The sequence below is a fragment of the Danio rerio genome, chromosome 6, assembly GCF_052040795.2.
Source record: "Danio rerio strain M-AB ecotype USA chromosome 6, GRCz13ab, whole genome shotgun sequence".
Lineage (NCBI taxonomy): Eukaryota > Metazoa > Chordata > Actinopteri > Cypriniformes > Danionidae > Danio > Danio rerio.
The window spans coordinates 19,542,085-19,565,572 of record NC_141026.1 but is presented as its reverse complement, the minus strand read 5'-3'; the positions used below and the strand labels follow the sequence as shown (position 1 = coordinate 19,565,572).

Genomic DNA, 23,488 nt, shown 5'->3' with positions numbered 1-23,488 from the left:
GGGATGTTATCGTAAAACGAAGGTTTGTTCTGTAGACTATCGAAAAAATTTATAGCTTAAAGGGGCTAATAATTTTGACCTTAAAATAGTTTTTAAAAAATTTAAAACTGCTTTTATTCTAGCCGAAATAAAACAAATAAGACTTTCTCCAGAAGAAAATATATTATCAGAAATACTGTGAAAACTTCCTTGTTCTGTTAAACATATTTTGGAAAATATTTAAACAAGAATAATTAAACGGGGGTATCTAAAGGGGGAAGTATGCTATCTTATACTTCTCTGCCAAGCCATGCTGTACTGCAAGTCTGGCATAGCTTCTCACTGTTTGATACCTTTTGCCATACCCTGATGGAGACCCTGACATGCACGTTTTTAAAAATTGTAAGTAATCATACGCAGAATACAAGATCTGTTGCTGAGTCTCATTTTAGAGGCAGCAGACTTCAAAGTTGAGTCCTTTAAAGTTTTACGTTGACCAGACCTTTTACACATAAAACCTAATTTATACTTCTGCATCACATATCTAGCAAGTAGTCAAAGTTGTTGTAAGCATTTTTCTTCTGTGTTTTGTCTGTGCTGCTCTTATAATTTCACAACACTGGAAGTTTTGTTTCTATGTACCCCTATGTTGGGTTTCTTCACCGGTACTTATGCTGGAATCGCATGTAAAACTACTCTAGAAGTAACTGAAAACCACAATAATTTAAAGAAGAAAGGCGGGAACTGGCAAGAGTTCAACAACTTTAATCATAAACTAAACATGATACAAAAATATTTACAAGGATATTCTTCAAAAGGCTAGACGCCTGGTAAAACCTGTTAAATTCGGTTAAAACCCAACTAATATCAGCTTTTGTGCTTTGTGTCAACGTGACATGGAGTTTTTTTTAAAGATATTTGTAAGGTGTGCATCAGGCTCCGCATCAGGGTATGGTAAAGATTATGCTGCACCTGACCTACCAAGTACCAAGATGCAGAAGTATAAATTGGCTTTTAGTAATATATACACTGTAAAAAATTCTGTAAAAAATATTATGGTTTATTTCCAAAAGCTGGGGTGCCGGAAAAAAACACAAAATTACGACCGTTAAATTACAGAAATTTACTGTAAAATAACGGACATTAAATTACAGGAATTTACTTAAATTTAATTTTCTGGTAAACTTCTCTAATTTAACGACTGTTATTTTACTATTTTTTTCCGGCACCCCAGCTTCCGAAAATAAACTATAAAAGTATGGATTTTTTTACAGTGTAGGTATTCTATAATTACAAAAATGTATGCTGTAAATTTGTTTATATAAACGTTCATTCTGTTTTTTGAATCCATTTGGCTGTGTGCATTATTCTAGTGATAACAGCACTGTTTCAGCCTCTTCACATGTGTATCATTCCAATACGTCAGGGGCCGTTGAGATTTGTGCTGAGATCGTCATTGGCAATTCGTCTTTTGACTGATTTACTCAGCAACTTTATATTGTTGTTTCTTAAATGGTATTTTTAGTAAATGGCATTTGGTCTAAATTGCAGTATTATGTAACGAAAGGGGATTGTCCATGTTATAATCAGCCCCAAAGAGTTGTTTCTAGAAGGGATACAGTTTTGGTTAACAAGAAATATTTACATTATTTATTAAATTACTCATTAAATTTGTTTTATTAATGTCTACACCTACACCTACCCTACCCTAAACCAGTCCCAAAAAATTTTGTTGATGTGTTCATGTCCAAGTATCAACAGCTGCATTTCTTTTCAACTTTATCATCCCAAAACATTTTTTTTTTTGAAAAATGCAGATTTTTTCAAGTTTCTTGAGTTAAACAGTTGACTTTAACTATTTTTAATCCATTTAGCCGATTTCTTGTTGTGGTGGGGTCACTATTACAGTAGCTTAGCTTAGCATAATACATTGAATCGGATTTGGCCCTAGCATTTTGTTAAAAAAATAAGAACAGTTGATAAGTTTTGATAATTTTCCTATGTAAAGATTGAATCTTCTATATTTACACTGTAACAATAAAATAATAAAACTGTAATAAATGAAGGAAAATGAACATTGCCAGTATTGCTTGGAACTATACTCTCATTCTAACCCTAATAGTCAAGAAACTCTGCTGCTGTACAATGTCTGCACCAAGCAGAATGACATTATACAACTCATGAGAATGGGCTAATTTCAGAGGGAGCTTTGAAACCATGGAAACATGAGAGAGACGGACTCGCACACTATCAGATAACACAATAGATTTAATAATATTTGATGTGTTCAACCAACTAACAATCATTTTCCAATCAGGAATTTACAGTTAATAATAGTCCTTATAAAAATATAAATATAAAAAATATAATACATATAAAATACATAAACTAATGTTATGGATCAAACAATATATTAAAGAATAAACTGAATGCAAACTAAGTGGAGGTGTTATTTTATAAATAAACTTTAAACATGAAAAAGTAATGCAAATATGTAAAAAAAAAAAAAAAAAATATATATATATATATATATATATATATATATATATATATATATATATATATATATATATATATATATATATATATATATATATATATATATATATTACTTAGTATTGTATACTTGTAAACGTTAACACAGGTGCCTTAGTCAGAATCTTAACAACAGAATTACAAATATTTATACATTTAAAAAAATAAATAATGTACAACATTATTTCAATACATTTTCAAAACAAGTCATTATGATATTAGGCTACTTTAGTGCTTGGATTTTATCATTTGCTCCATTCCATTTGCAGCGAGTTCAAGTGAGTGTTTTGAGTAGAAATAATAAGACTGGCACAGAAATATCAGGCTTTGATGACAGTCTGATTAATTTACCTGCGTTTTTTGACATTTTATAAGACATCTAATTCCTTTAGTAAGAAGTCTAATCTTGACAAAAACAGACATCAATGTCATGTCATTCAGTGTCAGAAGATTAGAGAAGAATATCTTTCATGTCTCCATAGTTTCAAGGCATCCTCTGAAAACAGATAATTCTCATGCTCTGCAAAATATCACTAAGCCTGGAGCAGCCATGGTACAGCAGCAGAGTTGCTTGACTATTACACCAGGATGAAAATATAGTTATAGTAATATTAGCCTATAAAATAGTAATTGTTCATTTTACTTTGGTTTTATTACACAATATACCTTTTTTGAACGAACTGCTAATGGTCCTAAATCTGATTTAATTCATTATGCTAAGCTAAGCTTAAAGTGATCACCAAAACAAGAAATTGGGTGAATGGATTCAAAAATGGTTCAAGTCAACTGTTTAACTGTATGAAAATTATAAAATGAGCCTTTAACTGAGACTTATGGGTGTTCCTTTAAGGGAGAAAACATGGAAATTTCCAAAGATGACATCACAATGACTAGCAGTGCTAACTGTGTTATATTGTTAATTTTACTTAATGTGTGATTTGTGGACTGTAATTTAAAGTGTTAATGAGACCACACCTGTAGAGCAAAGATGGACTGCAAACACCCTTTAAAATGCTTCTAGCAATATTTTGGTGGACTTACATTGTGTCATCTTTCTGTCATTAGTGCTCTCTATTTTCTTGCCATTGTGGTACCAGGTGATTTTCGGGTAAGGCAGACCAGTCACCCTGCACTTCAAAACTGCTTCTTTTCCTTCTATCACCTCCAGGTCACTGAGAGGTTTTATGAAGTCTGGCATTGTCCTGCGTTCCACCTCTCCCTCAGGGACCTCAGGCTCCTCGGGGATTGATGGCATCTTCTCTAACCTTGACCTGAAGAGTACAAATAAAAGAGATGAGTGAAAGACAAACAATGTTTAATGAAATCGACAATAATACAAGGGCTTGTCTTCTTACATGTGTGTAGAAATGGCCGGTCGTGGTTCTTGTACGTAGAGTTCAGCTGAGCTCGCTGCTTTTCCATGAACATTTTGAGCAATTGCTGTGTAAAGTCCCTCACTCTCCTTGTTAACATGAGTGATTAGCAGAGAGTGATGCCCATTCACATTAAGAATGTGAATATTATCACTTTCCACCAGAGGTTTTTCTAAGACAAAAATAGGTATCTTGAAAAATTACTCTTAAACTTTATTGATTTTATTTACTGTCTTAAATAATAGATTTTATTTATTTATTGATTCAATTATTTATTTACCACAGTGAGTCCAGGTGACTTCAGGAGGAGGACATCCACTGACTTTGCAATCAAATTGTGCAGATCGGCCCTCAATCGCCTCTAGTACTTCTAGTTTTCGTGTAAAGAGTGGCTCCTTAGATGGAATCACCAGAAGATTAGCTGTGCAAATGAGCTCTTCTGTACCATACAAGCAGGAACAAGATGCACAGTAAATAATAAATCAAACATATTGGAAATAAAAACTATTAATTGCAAACAATGATATGCACAAATGATGCCTGCTGTGCTGACTCCTACCTTTTGCTGTGCTAAGTTTGCAAGTATAGCATCCACTGTCATTTTCGTGTGCGGATTTGAACAGAAGACGGCATCGGTGTCCATCAAACTGCATCTTACAATCAAACAGTGCTGGCTGTATCAACTTTCCATTGGCTAACCAATCAACATCCACAGCTTGTGACCCAGCGATGAAACATTCAAGCAAGGCTGTCTCTCCTGCCTTGACCTTCACATCCTGCATTGGTCTGGTGATTATCAGCAATGACTCAGCAGGAGCTGCCAGGCAGACAATAACAGTTACAGGCCTGTATATCATGTAAAGTTCATGCTGTAGCTCAAAATAGAATTATTTAACATCAACATTCATGTACAATGTCAAGAGCAAATGCAGTTGGGTTCAAATCCCAGTAGTTGACAGCTGAGACCAATTTTGGGATGGTTATGATATTGATAGTTTGCAGTAAGTAAATTAAATCTTTCAAATGTTTTACAACCCTCAAAATAGATTATATTTTTTACAAGAAATTTAACCATGTAAAAATATAGATTATTATTATTATTAGTAGTAGTAGTAATAGTAGTAGTATTATCATTATTATGTCTGGGTCTCTTTGGTCCAAGCTAAGCTTGGAATACTTTAAATCATGAATTCTCAGACTTGTGGGCTGCGAGCTTAAAATTAACTCAATAATCTACTATAATATAATATACTATAATAACTATATAACATTACATTATTACATTATTAATTACATTATTATCATTCAATATTATTACAATTTTCACTACATTATTAACATGCTATATTAAAATGATCAAAGTAAAGCATTTTCTCCTGTTCTCTGATTGATTACTTTAAACTCGGTAAACTGTTCCTGTCAGAGATCTCCCAGTAATATCCAGCTGCAAAATCAGCCACCATCAGATCGATGTGTTTCATCATATTTAGGGTGTTTTACTTACATTTGTCTGTATATAATCTGTATAAAATTGGGCCTGTAAATATATATATATATATATATATATATATATATATATATATATATATATATATATATATATATTTTTTTTTTTTTTTTTATATATAAAATGCTGATAATAGAAAACAATAGAAGATACCGTTGAAGTCAGAATTATTAGCCCCCCTGTTTATTTTTCCCCTAATTTATGTTAAACAAAGACAATATTTATTTTAACACATTTCTAAACATAATAGTTTAAATAACTCATTTTTAATAACTGATTAATTTTATCTTTGCCATGATGACAGTAAATTATATTTTTCTAGGTGGGCCAATAATTCTGATTTTAAATTACAAAAATAAATCTGGAAAACTTATCTATGAAATTCTATGTGTCAAAAATTTTTGCAAAAAAACATAAAACATATTTGGCCATTTTCCCATAAAATGCAATTTTGTTGCTGAGGGTATTCTAAAATTAATTTTTCTTTAAATTTTTTTGCAAAGTTATTTTATATACAAATTTAAGCGCAATTATTCAAGCATAGTACTTAAACAGAGTACTAATAGGAGACGGGGTGACCAACTCTATATATATGTAACAATGTTATTTTTATTGGATTTTTTAATTATTTAAAAACATTAATGTTCAAGTAAGGTAACACAGTGGCTCAGTGATTAGCACTGTCGCCAAACAGCATGAAGGTCGCCGGTCCTGGCTGGGTCAGTTGGCATTTCTGTGTCCATGTTCTCCTCATGTTTGTGTGGGTTTACTCTGGGGGCTTCGGTTTCCCTCACTTGTTGTGGCTGGTGTGCCATGAGTGTGTGTGAGTGTGTGTGTGAATGTGTATGAAGGTGTTGCAGCTGGAAGGGCTTTGGCCAATTGACAAAAGCAGATGTGTTGCAGATATGTTGCAATGTGTTGTAATTGTGTTTTCTGGAGGGATATAAAGGCTGTTAACTTTCTGATAGGCAAATACATGTTTTTGTTAAGTTTGAAGCTGTTTTAGGTTGTTTCAGTGTTGGTAATGCCTTACATTGTCTCACAGAAGTTTAATATTTGTCCCACATTTTGTTTGTTTGGTGATGTTCATGCAATACTGAGTACAGCCAAAAAAAATGCATCCCTGGGATATTATGCCTCATTCACCACTATAATTATTATTAGGTGGTTTATTGTGTTGTATGGTTATAATTTGGAGGAAAATTGCTTTGATTAGGCAGTCAGGTAGCATTTTGAAAGAAGGGATGATTCAGTTGTCTGAGTCATTTTTGATGTTCATTCATTCATTCATTCATTCATTCATTCATTCATTCATTCATTCATTCATTCATTCATTCATTCATTCATTTTTCTTTGGCTTAGTCCCTTATTTATCAGGGGTCACCACAGCTATGTTAAGCTGTTTTGACACAATCTACATTGTAAATATGCTATAAATTTGGGAACAGACACTGCAGCTTTTGGGAAATGTAAAAAAGGTACTGAGTAAAATGTGCTCAAATGCTCAGTACAACAAGCATTTGTTTTCAGTACAAGTTTGAGTTTGAGGACAGACAAGCAAGTCAATTTTGATCTTTTGCAAAATGAAATATGTCTGAATGCCACTGATTTTGAAACAGCTACCACAAAAACATAATTAATAAGACTAAAAATGTATCTGTTCCATACATTATGCAACTGACATTATATAGCACTGACTAAATAACAAAGGGAATAATACGAAAAAGGTTAAATAAAAAACAATGTCACACAAGACAGCAAATTAGGCTACAAGCACTTTAAGAACAAGGGGGACTATAAATGCACATTGGTGTCTTTGGTGGCCTAATAAGGAAACACTGACAATGCCACAACCAGATACAGATAGAAAACACTAGCCAAAGATAGTATCAGGATGCATAGCTGCAGTGTTGCCAAACTGAAGCTTGGTTCAGAACTGTGGCTCAGTGAATTAATTTATATATTACTGTTAAGTTTACACATTTTTAATACAGTAAACATTAGAGATATTGCTTTGAAACAGCAAGGTTGTGGTATTCATATTACTATACAATAATAAATAAACTTCATTAATACAGTAAACTAGGAATAGGAACGTTAACAAAATTGTCTGTCTGGTTTATATAACAGTTTTGTGGTCAAAGGTTTTTAGTTTCATTCTATATACACATTTTTATCTTATTGTAGCGCTTAGAAATAAAATGTATAAATACCACATAATAGCCTAATAAGCTACCATTTACTATATTTAAAAATATGCATACATTATTCCTACATCCATGTAATAGAAAAAACTGAAAGTATGACGGAGCTCAATTTTTGTAATGAACAAATAAATTAATTAAATTAATTATTTTGTACAAATTAAATATTTTAGAAATTCTCATATAGAAAAGGCATGTATTTTATTTCAACTGGGTTCTCATTTATTTGTTAAAAAACGTTTTTTTTAATTTATTTATTTATTTATTTTTACAGTTAGCCTTAAACAAACTGTAGCTGAAAACAAAAAGTCAAATATAAAAGGATTGGCATGTGGCTGCATATATTTTGCTCTTAAAACAGATAATGTGCTTATTGCAGCTTTCGCCCAGGGCTCCAGAATCCTTTTTACTGTATATGATTTCACTGCTGCCACTATTTTCTCTGTAGGCTGCACCAACTTACAATTTTGTAAAAATTATTTGCATTGTATTTTGGGGATGTTTATGTAAAGGACCTTTATTTTAGTGTTGATGCCTGGGGAGGTGAAAGCAGTGGTGGTAAGAGTACAAAAAAATTGTACTCAATTACAAGTAAAAGTACTGGTGTTAAAAAGTACTCAAGTAAAAGTACAAATTACTCCTCGTAAAAACTACTCAAATTACAAAATTACAAATTACTTTTTAGCTGGCGGAATTGGTGGAATTATCCATGAATGCGGAGTCAGACAAGATCCAGGCAGTAAAACACATTTTACATAACACATTTAAAGATACTATAAACACTTTTAAAACTGTGTAAACAGCATTAATTATAGATTATAATTATGAAGCATCTATAGAGGAAACCCACACCAACATGGGGAGAACATGCAAACTCCACACAGAAACACCAACTGACTCAGCCAGGGCTTGAACCAACAAACTTCTTGCTTTGAGGCGACAGCGATACCCACTGCGCACCATGATTATTTTACAAAAACAATGTTTTGCTATTTTGAGTATAAAGACAACAGAAATATGCACAAATAAAAATCGACTTTTTATAATTTTAAATGATGCCTCTCTTATCTGTACGATCAATAGATGATTTAATTAGAAAAAACACTTGCAAATTATGGAGAAACTTTGCTAATTACCTAATTCGCGAACTGAAACATCAGAAACCACAGAACAACACTGCCTAGTGTCTAAACATATTATTAATAAATTAAACATCACACAAATTAAGTTATATGTCTTTTTACCATAATGTGCTTTTTTCAGATTATAGACTGAAGTCTTGTAACAGGGTTTCTGCAGATATCATAATGTCAAATTTAAGACTCTTTAAGACCTCTTTAAGACCATAAATTATTACATTTAAGACCTATATCGCAATATCAAAAGCAGGCAAGAGAAAATGCAAAAACACAAAAGTGTTGGTAAAATAAAATTATTTAAATTGAACAGTACTGAAGACAGGTTAGATGCACCATTGAAGTACAGGAAAAAACAAAGAAACAAACATTTTGAGGCTGATTTTTACTTTCACCTGGCTCCGCATTGTACAGCTCCACTGACTGTGCGCACTTTACGAAATGCACGAGGCTTTATTACTTGGCGCGTTCATCGTTGTGATATTCTTTAAAACATCAGGGACCAGTCAAAAGAAATACACCGTAAAGTCAGACGGATAAACAAAGAAGTACAAAATTTCCGGAATTTTTTATTATTTTTATCATTTATTATGATTACAAAATTGGGTGACGGGGTGGGACAGTGGGTAGCGCTCTCGACTCAAAACAAAAAGGTCGCTGGTTCGAGCCTCGGCTGGGTCAGTTGGCATTTTTGTGTGGAGTTTGCATGTTCTCCCCGCGTTTGCGTATGCTCCGGTTTTCCCCACAGTCCAAACACATGCATTTTAGGTGAATTAGGTAAGCTAAATTGTCTGTTGTTGTAAATGAGAATGGGTTGCAGCTGGAAAGGCATCTGCTGTGTAAAACATATGCTGGATAAATTGGCGGTTCATTCCACTGTGGCGACCCCAGATTAATAAAGGAACTAAGCTAAAAAGAAAATGAATGATTTATATAGTTTTATAACTATTGAAGATTTTTTAAATCAAACTTTGATGCATCACTCACTTTTGTTTATATCTCGGACAGTTCTACCTATTAAAGTTAAATATCACTGACAACAGAACATGGGTTACTCTACAATTATATTTTTTATTCTGGCAAGAATAATAGCAAAAAAAACTTTTAATTATTTTGCCCACTCAACAATTGACACATTATTTTCTGGCTAGTTTCTGTCCTCTACTTATGAGCTGAAAAGGCAATAATGGCCCAACAATCTGGTCCATTATCACCAATAAAGCCTAGAAATTGGGCATCACTACTGTAAGCCGATATATTCTTTTCCAGTTATCAAAAACATAATTTGTTTCTTAATTTTTGTTACATTGTTTTAACTTAAAAAATATACATCAGTGTAAAACCAATAAATGGTGGGAAAACATATTCAGTAATATTAAAACCACCTGGGTCTCCACTTTTGCCATGGCTTCTTTTTTATTGTAACAAACTTATCCCCCAGGTTTTTGCACACTTTTAAACAAAACACTTTCTTTCCATGGCTGTTGCAATTTCTAGCCAAGAATTATTGGTCATTTGGTTATCTCTATGGTGATCACGCATGGTCAGATCGTTAAGATGTCTGTACAGCTGTATTGTTTCAGACAAAATCTCTTCAGTGTTTCATATTCAACTCAAATCAAACGCAGCGCGAACTGTTCACCCGAAATCCTGTCACGCGAATCCAAAGTGAACCTCCGCAAACACTGCAATGACGTCACATTCGCCGCGCGCACTGAGCTATTGCATGCTGGTCTTGTTTGTAGTTTTAAAACCACAAATTACATTAGGACTAGTGAAATAAAGAACTACACCACCACGAAACCAAGCAACAACAAAAAATAATTTAGATGAGCATTAGGAGTAGCGTTATATGGACATCGGAAAAATAAGACCTGTGCAAACATTTAAGACCTAGAACAGTGAATTTAGGACCTTTTAAGGCCTAAAATTTAGATGTTTATATTTTAGACATTTTAAGACCCCACGGAAACCCTGTGTAAGCCGCATAGCACAGCAGAGGGCAGGTTTCATCCACTTGTTTTATGCGCTTTTTGGATATGCACATAAAAACGGTTGATGGAAACGCTGTAATGCGCAAATGTTTTGAAAACGTTTGTGAATGCACAAACCAGCAGGCTAAGCACATTGTAAAACATCTAAAGTGTTGTTTTGGTCATTCTAAACTTTGGTCTTTAGTCATTCCAGCACTGGAGATACATGAGTTGGAGGACTCACAAAACGCCAGTGTAATCGGTGGTCTGTTCCACTGTAGCAACCTCTGATAAAGCAGGAACTAAGCTGAAGCAAAGTGGAGGAAAGATCTTCCCATAATTCCAGATTGAAGTAGAATCTAAAGTTTGAATTTAAATTGAATTAGAAATGATACTTGATGATGACTCCAGCTAGAATGTGAGATGCACAGTTGGAATTGCGGGGGCGATGATCTTTTATCCATGCCAAGATGTTTTTCCAGTCAGTGTGATATTTGTTCAGTTATAGCTGGATTGTCCGGTTGAAATAAAAATATAGTGCTGTGGCATTGGCAGAGCAGTGGTGAGTAAAAAAATAAAACAGATTGTATGATGGTCACAGTGATGTTATATAAATGGAGAGTAGGATGAGTTCAAGAACTTCTGTGGCAAGCAGCTGGTATGCTTTACATACCTCAAGAAAACTCTGAGATTTTGTTGTTGAGATAAAATTTAATCCACTAATATGGGTTTCCAATAATGCTCATTGAAAAGTTGGGCAGCACTTACAGAAATAGGGGAGGACAGTTGTTCAACCTCTCGTGAATTTGTACAAAAGAGTCATTAAAGGATTGATTTCCTGTCACTGTAGGCTGTTTATTATGCTGTTAAAGAGCCCATATTATGGGTTTTTGAAAATTCCCCTCCATGTAGTGTGTAACACAGCTCTAAGTGAAGTGAAGTATCCAGCTAAGGCTTAAATCTGTAAGAATACAGTGTTTAAAATGGTTGATTCATCTATAAAAGAGTCGACTCATAGTGCTTCAAACGAGTCGCCTTGATACCGATTCATTAGGTGTTTCGCCATGACGTACGAACGAAACCAAGTTATTCACGTGCACGCGCAAACCCGGGAGATTTCAAACCTGAGGCCCCGCCCTCTGACGCAGAAACCCAGACACACACACACACACACACACTCACAAACACACGCACACAAACATGCCGGTCGATTGAAGTCACACTGCAGATGGATATTATCGAGTCTCTACCCAAAGATGAAACATCAGCATTATAACCAAGCAGTTGGAAACTACTGGAAACTTCTGGAAGCTACATGCTACAAAGAATACTTCATCTGCGTTTGTTAAAGGAAGGATCAGTAAAGAGTAACTTACTGATGGACGTCAGGATGAGTTTCTTCCATTTCTCAAGTGTAAGTACGTGCGATTAAAGTTGTTGCCTCGTTGACTCTAGCTTGCAAATGTATTTAGTTGTGATTTTTTACTTGTAACCGAGTGTACTGTATCAGGTTAACTTGCTATATTCTCTTATCGTGTGCAAAGTCACGTTAAAAACGCGACGCGTGCTGCTTTGTTTAGGGAGCTCCGTGGTAGAGGTCTGCATACCCGCGGCTGTCCCCGCGCCAGATTTCTGCGGCTCGGGAATAAATTTCCGAATAAATCGCGGGAGCGGTCGGTAACGGGTTTAATTTGGGACGGGAGCAGGCAGTCTAGCAATATCACGGATATTGCTATGCGAATGAGAAAGATGTGTCTGCTTGGTGCTTGTGTGTATGTGTGTTAGTGCGCGCGTATGAGAGAGAGAGAGAGAGAGAGAGAGAGAGAGAGAGAGAGAGAGCGAGCGAGCGAGAGCTTTGTGTGCTTGGTGCTGTGTGTGTGTTTATACAGACAGCTTGGCTGTCTGGACTGTATAGCTGGGTGATTTTTGGTTGTGTTCTCCCCCGCTCTTTAGCGGGATCGGTCGCGGCAGGCAGAAAACAGGGCGGGTTCTCAGGCTAAAACCTGGCGGGTGCGGGCGGAAGCGGGATCGTTGTCGTCCGGAGGTGTGTGTGTGTGTGTTTTTGTGTGTGTGTGGCAGCTAAAATCCACGCCTACACTATCGAGCATGTATGAACTGTGATTACTTTTTATATTGCTGATTAGCTATTGGTCATTTCACTCTCTGACTGAAGCCAGTCGACCAATCGCGACAGACTGTCATCGGTCCAATCAGCGCAGATTAGCTTCGCGCTAAGGAGGGGTTTGGGAACAAATGAATCACTGGACGATTCATACAGGAGTCGCTGGGATAATTAGCTAAAAATAAATGCAGATTATAAGACCATGAAAGTGTTTTTTGACCTTGCATGCATATTAGACTGTTGTTGGAGACCCTTATAACCAAGATATGACCCTATTTCATGTATAATATGGGCTCTTTAAAGTTTTTTAGGATGTTTGTGAGGTCAGTCATGTGTAAGAAAGGGAGGAAAAAGGAGGAAGAGTGAGTGAGATGTGGTGAAAGTGAGGAAGCAACGAGAATTGAGAAAACTGATTTGATGATCAGTGAAGGTTCTGCAGACTCTGATCAACACTTCTTGGAAACGAAACCAAACCACCAACATTTATTTCAACTGGTTTCAGGAATCAGAAGAAAGCTCTTGAAAAATTCAGTTCACATGAAGAATCAGATTGTCACAAGACAGCAGTAACAACATATGTACTGTATATGAAGATCAAAACAAAAAGAAGTAACAAAAAGGGAAAGGAACAAACAAATATGAAAAGGAAGGAACAAATATGTAAAAGTCATTGATGCTGTGCAGCTGTTGGGAAGGCAGAGCTTAAAAGGGCATGATAATGTTGAGGGAATTCTTAGTCAGGTGCTGGAATACAAGGCAAAGGAACATGTGTCCCAGTAAATGGTTGTCAGGTAAAGGACTACACTTCTGCTTAAATTCATAAAGAGTTGCATAGTCAAGTGTAGTCAATACCAGCAAGTGGAGCATTCCAGACGATGCCTTTCACTCTGTAAAGAGTAAAATCACTCTGACCTGGTAAAAGGAATTTACTTGTTTGTCTATGCTGTAAAGGGTCTTGAGTTACCACTGCAACATGATGGTAATGCTAGTGGATACGGAGGAAGAATGGGTCTGCCTCAGCCATAATCCACCCAGATGTGACTGAACCAGCTACAGCCTCTCACAACTTTCCTGGCAGCAACACCGGTTCGTGTTGGGCCTGCAACAAACACTACAGCACTCCCAGGGGCAGTGGGGTGCATTGTGCCGACTGCCAGTGTCAGCTTCAACCTCAGAGTGCAGCTTGCTCTGCCAGCAGCCCCACCAAGCTCATTGCCCTTCCTGCAACGCTCATCTTTCTTGCCCTACTGGCCCTAGCCTGGTCATTGACCTACCAGCTCCCCATAGGCATCCACCCTAGCCTGCCCCTATCAAGCTCCCTACACTGCCTGTACGATCCTCCCTGGGAAACCCCTCCTGTTTCTCCATGGTTTGTCGTTGTTCCTTCCTGGACTGTTCCTCTATCTTCACCCTGGCTCACTGGACCCAGCCTGGATTGTTTCTCCAGTTCATGCCTGCTGTGTCCCTGTTCCTTCCTTGACTGTCCCACTGGCTGCACCCTGGCCCCCTACTTGTTCAAGGAATTTGTCAAATCTGTTCAAGGGTCCATTAAAAATATAAGGCCCCAATTGTCCCACAAGATGGACAATTCAGTTCAGTACTATTCATGCTTTGCTGAATTAGTATGAGTCTCTAAAGGTTGCTCTGAATGAAATGGCAGCTGGCAGCTCAGACACAGCTTACGGTGCAAATGGACTACTTGACTAATTCCAGCAAGGAAATGTAGTTCTTGATTTTTGCTTGCCTTGAAGAGTATTGAAGAATTTATTAATCTAAACACAAGTAAAGTATATTCCGTTGATGGTATGTTTTCTTCAATTGCCTATGTGAGAATGCTGCTTCAAATAAATTAACAAATAAAAAAAAAGACATTTCAACACCAGAGCATCTGAAATGTGCAAAATCTTTGATCTATGACAAAATGGAGTTTTACAAAAAGATTGATGTTGTGGATATGCAGTTCAGATAATTTTTTTTAGCAGAAAAGGATGCTGATGCTAAGGAATCTGACACCCTGTTAAAATGGGTGATTGATGATGTGTTGCAAATATAACTGCAATTGGACAAATGATCACTTAACATGTATTGTCAATTTTTAGCTCAAGATATAATGTGCAGTCAAGCAGTGAATTAGCAAAGCAACCCTTGAGGGATGTGTCCAGATGTTGTGTCCAGTGTTGTGTTTTAAATCAAATGTCAGCTTGTTGTCACTCCCATGATCTCAACAGAAGCTGAAAGAAATTTCAATGTCCCCAGAAGGCTAAAAACATGGCTTTGTAGTGCCATGACATAAACATGGCTGAGTAGTGTTAATGTTTGCTGTGGGTCATATTTACAAGGAAAAACTTGATCTGCTAGAGAGAGAAAAAACATTGCTCAAAAATTTGTGGCCTGCAAGGAAATCCCTAATATTCAGTTAGGACTTTTGATTTTAAAAATGTTAAAAGCTCATAAATGCATTGATTTACTATGATTTTATTTATATATTTTCATATATTTATTTTTTTATAAATTTGCTGCAGGTGCAATTTTCTTACTAATTGAACTTTTTTTCTTATCCATATTTCATTAAAACAATATCTTTTTCCAAAGTGGTCCCAAAGCCACAAGTACTAGAGTATTTTTTTTACTTGTATTATTTTTCACAAAATAGGTTCCTATAAGTTATTCTTGCATGTTCCATAAATTACCACTAGGGTGTTGTTAAATGTCAACTTTTTTTCAGAATCGGAAAAGCTTTATTCAGAATAAGAAAAGCATTATTACTAAGTACTGTATGTTTTGCTCACACAAGGAACAAAAACAATCCTTGTTGTTAACATGTTACCATGGCATGTTCCCCAAATGCCATTGTGGTGTTTTAAAATGCCACTTGTTACTCCATATACAATTTATTATATGAATAATATTTGATATTATTTAGAAGAATACACCCTTTAAAAGTATGTTGCTTTTGTGTAAGGATGTGCCATAGAGCAGTGCCCGCCTTGAATCTATTTATATTAGTCATTATGAAACCCTTCTCTAATGACACAAATAAACAAGCATGACAGTCATCTGTTGTCTGGTTATGGTCATGCTCATGTACAATCTTTGCTTATGCGGCATAAATTTGATCATGTCTACATCATGGCTTACCCTACAGGTTGAGTATTTCCATTGGAATTGCACTTTATTTCATTTACTTATATTTGTATGAACTCATCTGGATTTGTTTTATATCATGGAGCCACTGAAATTGCATATGTAGTCCGCATTGTTATATTATTAATTCTATTAAATTATTATCCATGCATTTGGCTTATAAGTTGACAGAATTCTCCACCACAGCTGATTTTCACCCATATTTGGTGGGTGGTAATTTTGAACAGTGCAAGGATATGTGTTAATTTGTTGTGGTGACTTGTCCACTGTTACTTGTTATTATCTGTTAATTATGGCATATCTTAGGTCTTAGATATCTTACCTCTGGCAACAGTGTTTTCCTTGATGATGCACTGAAGCAACTCTGATCCAGCAGTGCCCAAAGCATCTTTACGAGGGAGTTCAGACATTGGAGCCTCTGCTATGCTTTTTTCCACAGATGTGTGAAAATCATCTAATGCGTCTTGGGAGAACCATAACAGTTGTTGCATAAAAACCAATTGACAATACAAACATTAAAGCTTTACAATGTTTAATCATCAGCCTCTTTTTTTTTTTTTTTTCAAATACTATATCTTTATGGCCCTTTCCACTGAGTGGTTCAGTACAGTATGGTTCGGTACACTTTTATGGTTGTTTCCACTGTCAAAAGGTACCAAAAACCAAACCGTCCTATATTAATTTTTGGGTACCCTTTTCAAAAGGTACCTACTGTAGCACAACAAAAAGGTACCAAAATGCAGAGCCAGACATGCAGCTGAACACTATTGGTTTACAGAGCTTGTCACTAGCAAGTGCACAAGCCAAGAGAATGTACCAAAAGAAGCGCCATTTTTAAAATCAACCCAAACATTACACCGCAATACTATATACGTGCCTATAATAACAAGCCATGGTCGAAGCAAGTTAGAAGAAGCTAGTTATTCCTTCAGCAACCTAAAACATGAACAAACTGCCATTTTTAACTACTATCATCGCATTTTGGACAATTATGAACTCGGAATGACAGATTTTTTTTTCTAACAATATGTTAACAATACATATGTGCTGGTAAAGAAAAAAAATACAGACTGCAATGAATGTATGTTTTGTGTTGATTTTTAAACCAAATAAGGCTTAAATGTATGTTGTGTGTAGTTTTTTATGTGTTTATATGTGTTGCATTTATTTATTAATTACACCCAAATTACAGTAGGCTATTTTGCATTGATCATTGATCTGCAGTTATAATCAAGTTGTGTTTATAGAAGGGTTAGTAATATATTTATGTGTATAAAGCATCTGTTTTGTGAGAAGTGCTTCTCATATGATATGTAAGCAACCTGTACAGCTTCACTTTGATATATCCTGGAGCGACAATGATGTCATCTGCAACTTTCTATCGTACACCACGCCTACCAAAAGGGTATCAAACCATTGGTACCCTTTGGCAGTGGAGACACAAGCCTGTAAAAGGAGACCCATACTAAACCATACCGTTCTGTATTGTATGACTCAGTGGAAACGAGGCATCAGTGATCTAAATGCTGTGCACCATGACAGAAATAGGAATGAATGCAATGAAATATATCACAAAGACATGTGTGATGTTGGAATCTTAAAACACTTTTCTTTTTTAATTGATCATCAAATTCATTTTTACAAGTCTTTAAATTAGTTTTGCTGATTTAAAGAAATGAAGGGTCAGATCAAATTTGTGGTAAATCAGCATTATGCAACAAAGGATGTTGATTGGATTTAACTTATGTTGAAACCAGAATACTATTTTAAATATTTTTCAAATTAATTTACTGATGTTCATCTAACAAACTGAAAAGCTTAAGACATACAACATTTGCTAAGCATTAGTTACTTCATATTTTACCCTATCTGGCCATTCATTTATTCATTCATTCAAAGAAGCTGGTAGAAGTTCAGGAAAAACTTTTACCTCTGTTTTGTCTCATTATTTGTCCTTCCTTTTGGTCCAACTCTTCATCCACGGGCTTATTTTCAACCACAATAGTAGGTATGGTCATTTTAAATGGTGTTGGTGGTGTGGAAATTGATTCTAATAATCTTGGAGGCTTTTGTGGGGCTTGCACCAAACCATCTTTCACCATAGGTTGGGCAGGTGATTTTGGCCATTTTCTGGAAACATTTGTCCTAGGCAACATTGGTGAACATTGCCCTGGTATGAAGCTGACCTTTTCATTGAGGACTTGCCCATCTAACAACTGTGTAGGCTTAGAATTGTTCTCCTGGTTTTCATTCATTTCAGGGGGTGTTTCATTTTGAGGCTGTTTTGTTTTATCTGCCAGGTTAATTTTTGGTAATCGGGAAGATTGCTCCTTTGGCAGGGTTGTCCATCTTTCCTTTGCATCTGGTACAGCTTTTAAATTAGTGAAATGCTTTCCAGTTTCTTCAGTCTTCTGAATTACCTGCGTTGGAACTGACTCTGTGCTGACACTGGACTGCTTGTCGGTCTGGGTGGGCTGCTCCATTGAAAAGGCTTTCTTGATGTTGGACTTTTCAACTAGTTTCTTTATTCTGTGAAGCTCTTCGGAGAGTTTACTCTGAAAGTTTTTCTGCACATAAGTCGACTGTTCCTCTAGAGAGGATGCTTTCTGCTTGAAAAAAGACCTCTTGAGTGCTATATCACTCTTGGTGTTGGCTTGGAATTTCCCTGCTTTACATGTCTCATCCTCAGAATTGCAAGATGATGTTCTATTGAAACCCCATGACAATCTTGAAGACACCTTTGGCATGTTACTGTTGTGGCTTTGTTCTTCAAATGCTCTCACTCTGTCTAAAATTTTGGAACTTGCCTGTGACACTTTGGGAGTTTGGATAGAGGATGGATCTTGTAAACCACCGCTCTGATGTGAACCTGTGATTTTTGAAGATTTAATAGAGACCTCAGCTCCATTCATGGCTGTTTTGGTGCCTTTAATCTTTGTTGCTGTTGAGTCTATTGTTGCATCTACATCACTTTTGGTAATGGAGGCTTGAGCTTTGTGAGGTGGCTGGGTTTGGACAAATGGTGAGGCTTCACTTGTTTTAAAATCCAATTGGCCCCTGAAATGAGGGTGATTGTGGAAGATGTTGTGTTATGACAGAAAATAAAAATGGAAAAAATGGGTGCACAGATTTGCTACTCATGCTTTTTTTTTTTTTTTTTGGAGTGAAAGCATATTTAAGTAATAGAAACCAAACAAATCATGCATTAAAAAACACATCAAATGGTGAAATATTTAAAATGTGGGAGCTGAATAAATCAAAAAGATTGCAATAAGAAAACAAAATAAGTCACACCTAAAGCAATGCAAATGTGTTTGATAGAAAAGACTCAGCACAGAACATCACAGCATATCAAAACATGATGCAAGTGGAGTCAAAGTAAAGTAGAAAAAAAATAACTACATAAACATGACATCACTTAAAAAATGTAACAGTAAATGAATATAAGGCAATGAAGATGCTCTAAAACGTTTGTTTTGACTTATTTAAAGCTAAATGTAATACATTTGTTCTTCTTAATTCAAGCCATTTGGTTCCTTTTCATATCCAGGCGTGTCAGCAACACTCATTCTTGAACACTATAAATGGAAAAGGCTCTTCTTCTATAGAGGCTCAAAACACTGCCATAGTAGTCACTCGCTAAGGACATACTCTCCTCTGACCCCACTGCCACGTAGTACACACTTATTTGTGAGGCTCGCACAAGAGCTTCAATCCCCAGGTGTCGGACTGGAGGGCTCTCAACACAACCAGCATTTGCTTGCCTGCCAGGTGACAAAGGTTCCTGAAGACCAGGAGCTCTAGAGCCCAGGGCTCGCATCTCTCTCTCCACCACTAGTCCATCAGATGGAATATGGGAAAGCATTGCTCTCCCCCTCCCTGAAAATACATAATAATCTGTTATAATATAAAAGTGTTAAAGCTGTCTTTATGTATATATATATGTATATATATATATATATATATATATATATATATATATATATATATATATATATATATATACACACACACACACACACACACACACACACACACACACACACACACACACACACATACACACACACACACACACACACCTTTTTAGGTACATTTTGATCTTAACTTGTCAAGGTAAATATTAGTACTTAAAAAGTACAAATGTGTACTTCATGCTTAGAAAAAATCCAACTTGTTTGTTTGTTGGTTTGGCAACAAATCTGTAAAAATGTCTGTACAACTACATGTAACATTAACCTAAATCAAAATTTTCTGCATTACCTTAAAAAGATTAGTTTTGTGACCAAAACTTTGCAAGTTCACCTAAAAAAGCTTCTGCCAACTAGTTACTTTAACTTGAGCTAATCTCAGACCTCCTCACTTGAAAAAATTAAGATACACCAATAATAACATTAATGTCATTAATATTAAGAACAACACAATACAACATATGGTCAGCGCAAGTGGACTGTTAATTTGTATTGAACTGTTTATATATATATATATATATATATATATATATATATATATATATATATATATATATATATGGATGTTTTTCAAATGCTTAAAAATATCGATCTATATGAACGTTCGAAATATATGAACGTTCAAAACAACTACCCAAATGATAAATCAAATGCTCAAACGATCAAATAATAAATCAAAATGCATTTTCAAGTGAGAAATCAAATGTATATTATTTTTATTTTTCATGAGCAACTCAGTAATATACTGCAATAATTAAATGACAAATCAAATGTTGATACTATAATTAAAATGGAGGAATCAGTGTCTGGTTCCTCCTGATTACACACACACAGCTGGAAGCTCATGATGGACTGACACCTCACTCACACACTTTTTGCTGGTTCTTGTTTTTCCCCTGTGAAGCATTACAAAGGCGTTTTCCCTGTTTGTCCTGCCATGTTTTGATCCTTGTCTTGTTTACCATTATTGTTATTTTGCTTTCGGTGCAGTTTCTAATTCTGTGTCCAATAAATGTTTTGTTAACATTTGTCTCTGTTTTAGTTTTTTTTTTCTTCAATTGAGCTGTGTTTGTTTGTTTGTTTGTTTGTTCTGATTTTAATTTTTTTTTTAGAAAAAAACATCATCAGAACAAAAAAAAGAGAGACTTTTTGTGTACTAAACTTCAGACACTTTAGGTCAGTGCAACTGATGTTTTCAAAAGTTGAGTAAACAAGAAAAAACTAAAGGAAATAAGGAGTATGGGTTTTTTTGTTCACTCAACTTCAGGCATTCCAGTTCTGCAGACAAAAAATGTTCAGTTGGCACAACCAGTTTTGTTAGAGATTATTTTACCTCTCCAGAAAACTAATAATCTTATGTTAACCCAACTAAATATTTTTTTTGTATTAATAATGAATAATTTTAGGTCAGTACAGCAGATGTTTTCAAAAAGTTGCATGAACAAGAAAAAGCTAAATGAAATTAGGATTATGGTTTTTGTTGTTGTACTGGCTTAAATTATAAATGGTCCATGGTAAAAAAAAAAAGGTACCTTTTAAAAAGGTAACACTCGAGTGGCATTAGCGAGTTACAAAAAAACAGCCTGGAAGGAATAATATTAACAAGTCAGCATTGACTACAAAAAAGTTCAATTACCCTGAATGCTGTATTTCAAAGCAGATAAATGGTTAGACAGACTCAACCTCACAATAATAGACTGTGGCTGTCAACAACTTTGGCTGATAAAGCTAAGATATAAACCAAACACTCATAGCTTTTTTTCTTAAAGATCTATTTCAATGGGACTTTTAAAAATCCTTTTTCAGTGCATTATTTACATGAGCTCATAAATTAACACATTAACAGTCTCAATAGCACAATATTACATTTATGATTTGCAGTTACATTGTATATCTTTCTTGGAACAATGTTTCTTCATGTTATTCATGTGTAAATAATTTGGCTGGTGAAGTGTTTTGTGCTCCATTGTGAGACATGGAGATTTGGTATTACAAATTGAATATTACTGACAAGAGGGGAAATCTGTCAAGATGTTCTTACCCGTGGGTTGACTGTTGATTGCTTCCCCCTGGGGAGGCATGAATTGTTCCTTCATCTCCATGGAGACCTGAGGCTCCGCACTTTCATCCTCTGTACTGTTTGAGTCTGAAGGAGTTGAGAATGAATTTAATATATATTTATATTATTTTTATTGAATATATACTCTAACTGATAGATGGATGACATATATAGCTGAAATCAGATTTAGCACTCTTTTTCCCAATTTTCTGTTTACCGAATAGAAGACTTTTTCAACATTTTTCTAAACATAATAGCTTTAAAACTAATATCTAATAACTGAATCCTTTTGTTTTTGCCATGATGTACATAATATCTTGCTAGATATTTTTCAAGATACTAGCATTCAGCTTAAATATATATTTATAAACAAATACTTGTGTTCTTGTATAATATGATACTGTATATTGCAAGGTTGCAAACCCAATTCACAAGCCCAGTTGCAAGAGATGAGTATTTTAGTAATGCGCAACAACAATTACCATTGCTTTGCTTCCTGCACAAGCGAAAAACTTCACTTCCATAACGGCAGCAAGCAGAGGTGGACAAGAAAAGACTGTTACTATAGAAACCAGTGTCTGCAGACATGCACTTGTGTGGGAGCATATACATAACACACACATACACACACAAACACACAAACACACACACACACACACACACACACACACACACACACACACACACACACACACACACACACACACACACACACACACACACACACACAAAAACACACACCTACAGGCTAAATGTTATCATTGTACAGCCTTAATCTGTATGCTGCTCAATTTCTCAGAAATAACAACCATAGCATAAATAAATTAATTAAAATTATAATATAGTGTCTTAATTGCCAGTCTGTTAACAAATATCTGCAAAAATATATTCTGCAAAACATAAATTCTACAAAATTATTTTGTATTTCCTACTAAACAGGTTTGACCATTTGACAATTTTTGCCAGAAGCAAAACACACCATGAGTGAATCTCCCAAACGTCCAGCTAGAATGCCCAGCTCTCTGGAAAGACAAAGAATAAAACTATTAACTGTTGTCTGTTAATTTTGGAAACACTAAATAGTGCAGTTTTTTAAACCTGCTTGATTTATACTTTTTTTTTTTGCGAGTAAAGTATTTGATTATTTCATAACATTCAGTTTATAACACAAAAATTGTTCAAAAGATCTTATATCCTATTTTAAAAATCTTACTTTTTCCATTTTGTTAATTCTCAACCGGGTTTTGAAGCTGTTCCTATGGACATAGTCTCCATGTGTCTATTTTCTCACTGCCTGATCATTTTATTACTCTCCATAATAACAGTAAATCACAGAAAAAATTATCCTTCCTCTTAATGAAATAACATCAACAATTGTCCTCAGCAACACTGACTCAAAGTCATTGCTCTGGCTGTACATAAACAGCACACTATTACACAGCTTGCGAATATCCTTTAAAAAGAAAGTAAAACATCACAAGAAAC

The 23,488-nt window shown here is 35.2% G+C and overlaps 1 protein-coding gene and 1 long non-coding RNA gene across 11 annotated transcripts in view; both read right to left on the bottom strand.

Annotated features, from left to right (window-relative positions):
- The window catches only part of LOC147843476 (uncharacterized), a 756,120-nt gene that overhangs the window by 635,129 nt on the left and 97,503 nt on the right, over nt 1–23,488 (bottom strand). The gene's annotated exons all lie outside the window — the stretch shown is intronic.
- spega (striated muscle enriched protein kinase a) overlaps nt 1–23,488 on the bottom strand; it is a 70,288-nt gene that overhangs the window by 27,503 nt on the left and 19,297 nt on the right. For 4 of the 10 annotated variants that reach the window (NM_001007109.2, XM_087255959.1, XM_087255963.1 and 1 more), the window contains 8 exon segments: nt 3,556–3,785; nt 3,870–4,059; nt 4,168–4,326; nt 4,447–4,704; nt 16,296–16,436; nt 17,904–19,030; nt 19,738–19,852; nt 21,986–22,090. In NM_001007109.2, coding sequence (NP_001007110.2) covers nt 3,556–3,785; nt 3,870–4,059; nt 4,168–4,326; nt 4,447–4,704; nt 16,296–16,436; nt 17,904–19,030; nt 19,738–19,852; nt 21,986–22,090 — 2,325 coding nt within the window. 10 annotated transcript variants of the gene reach the window in all.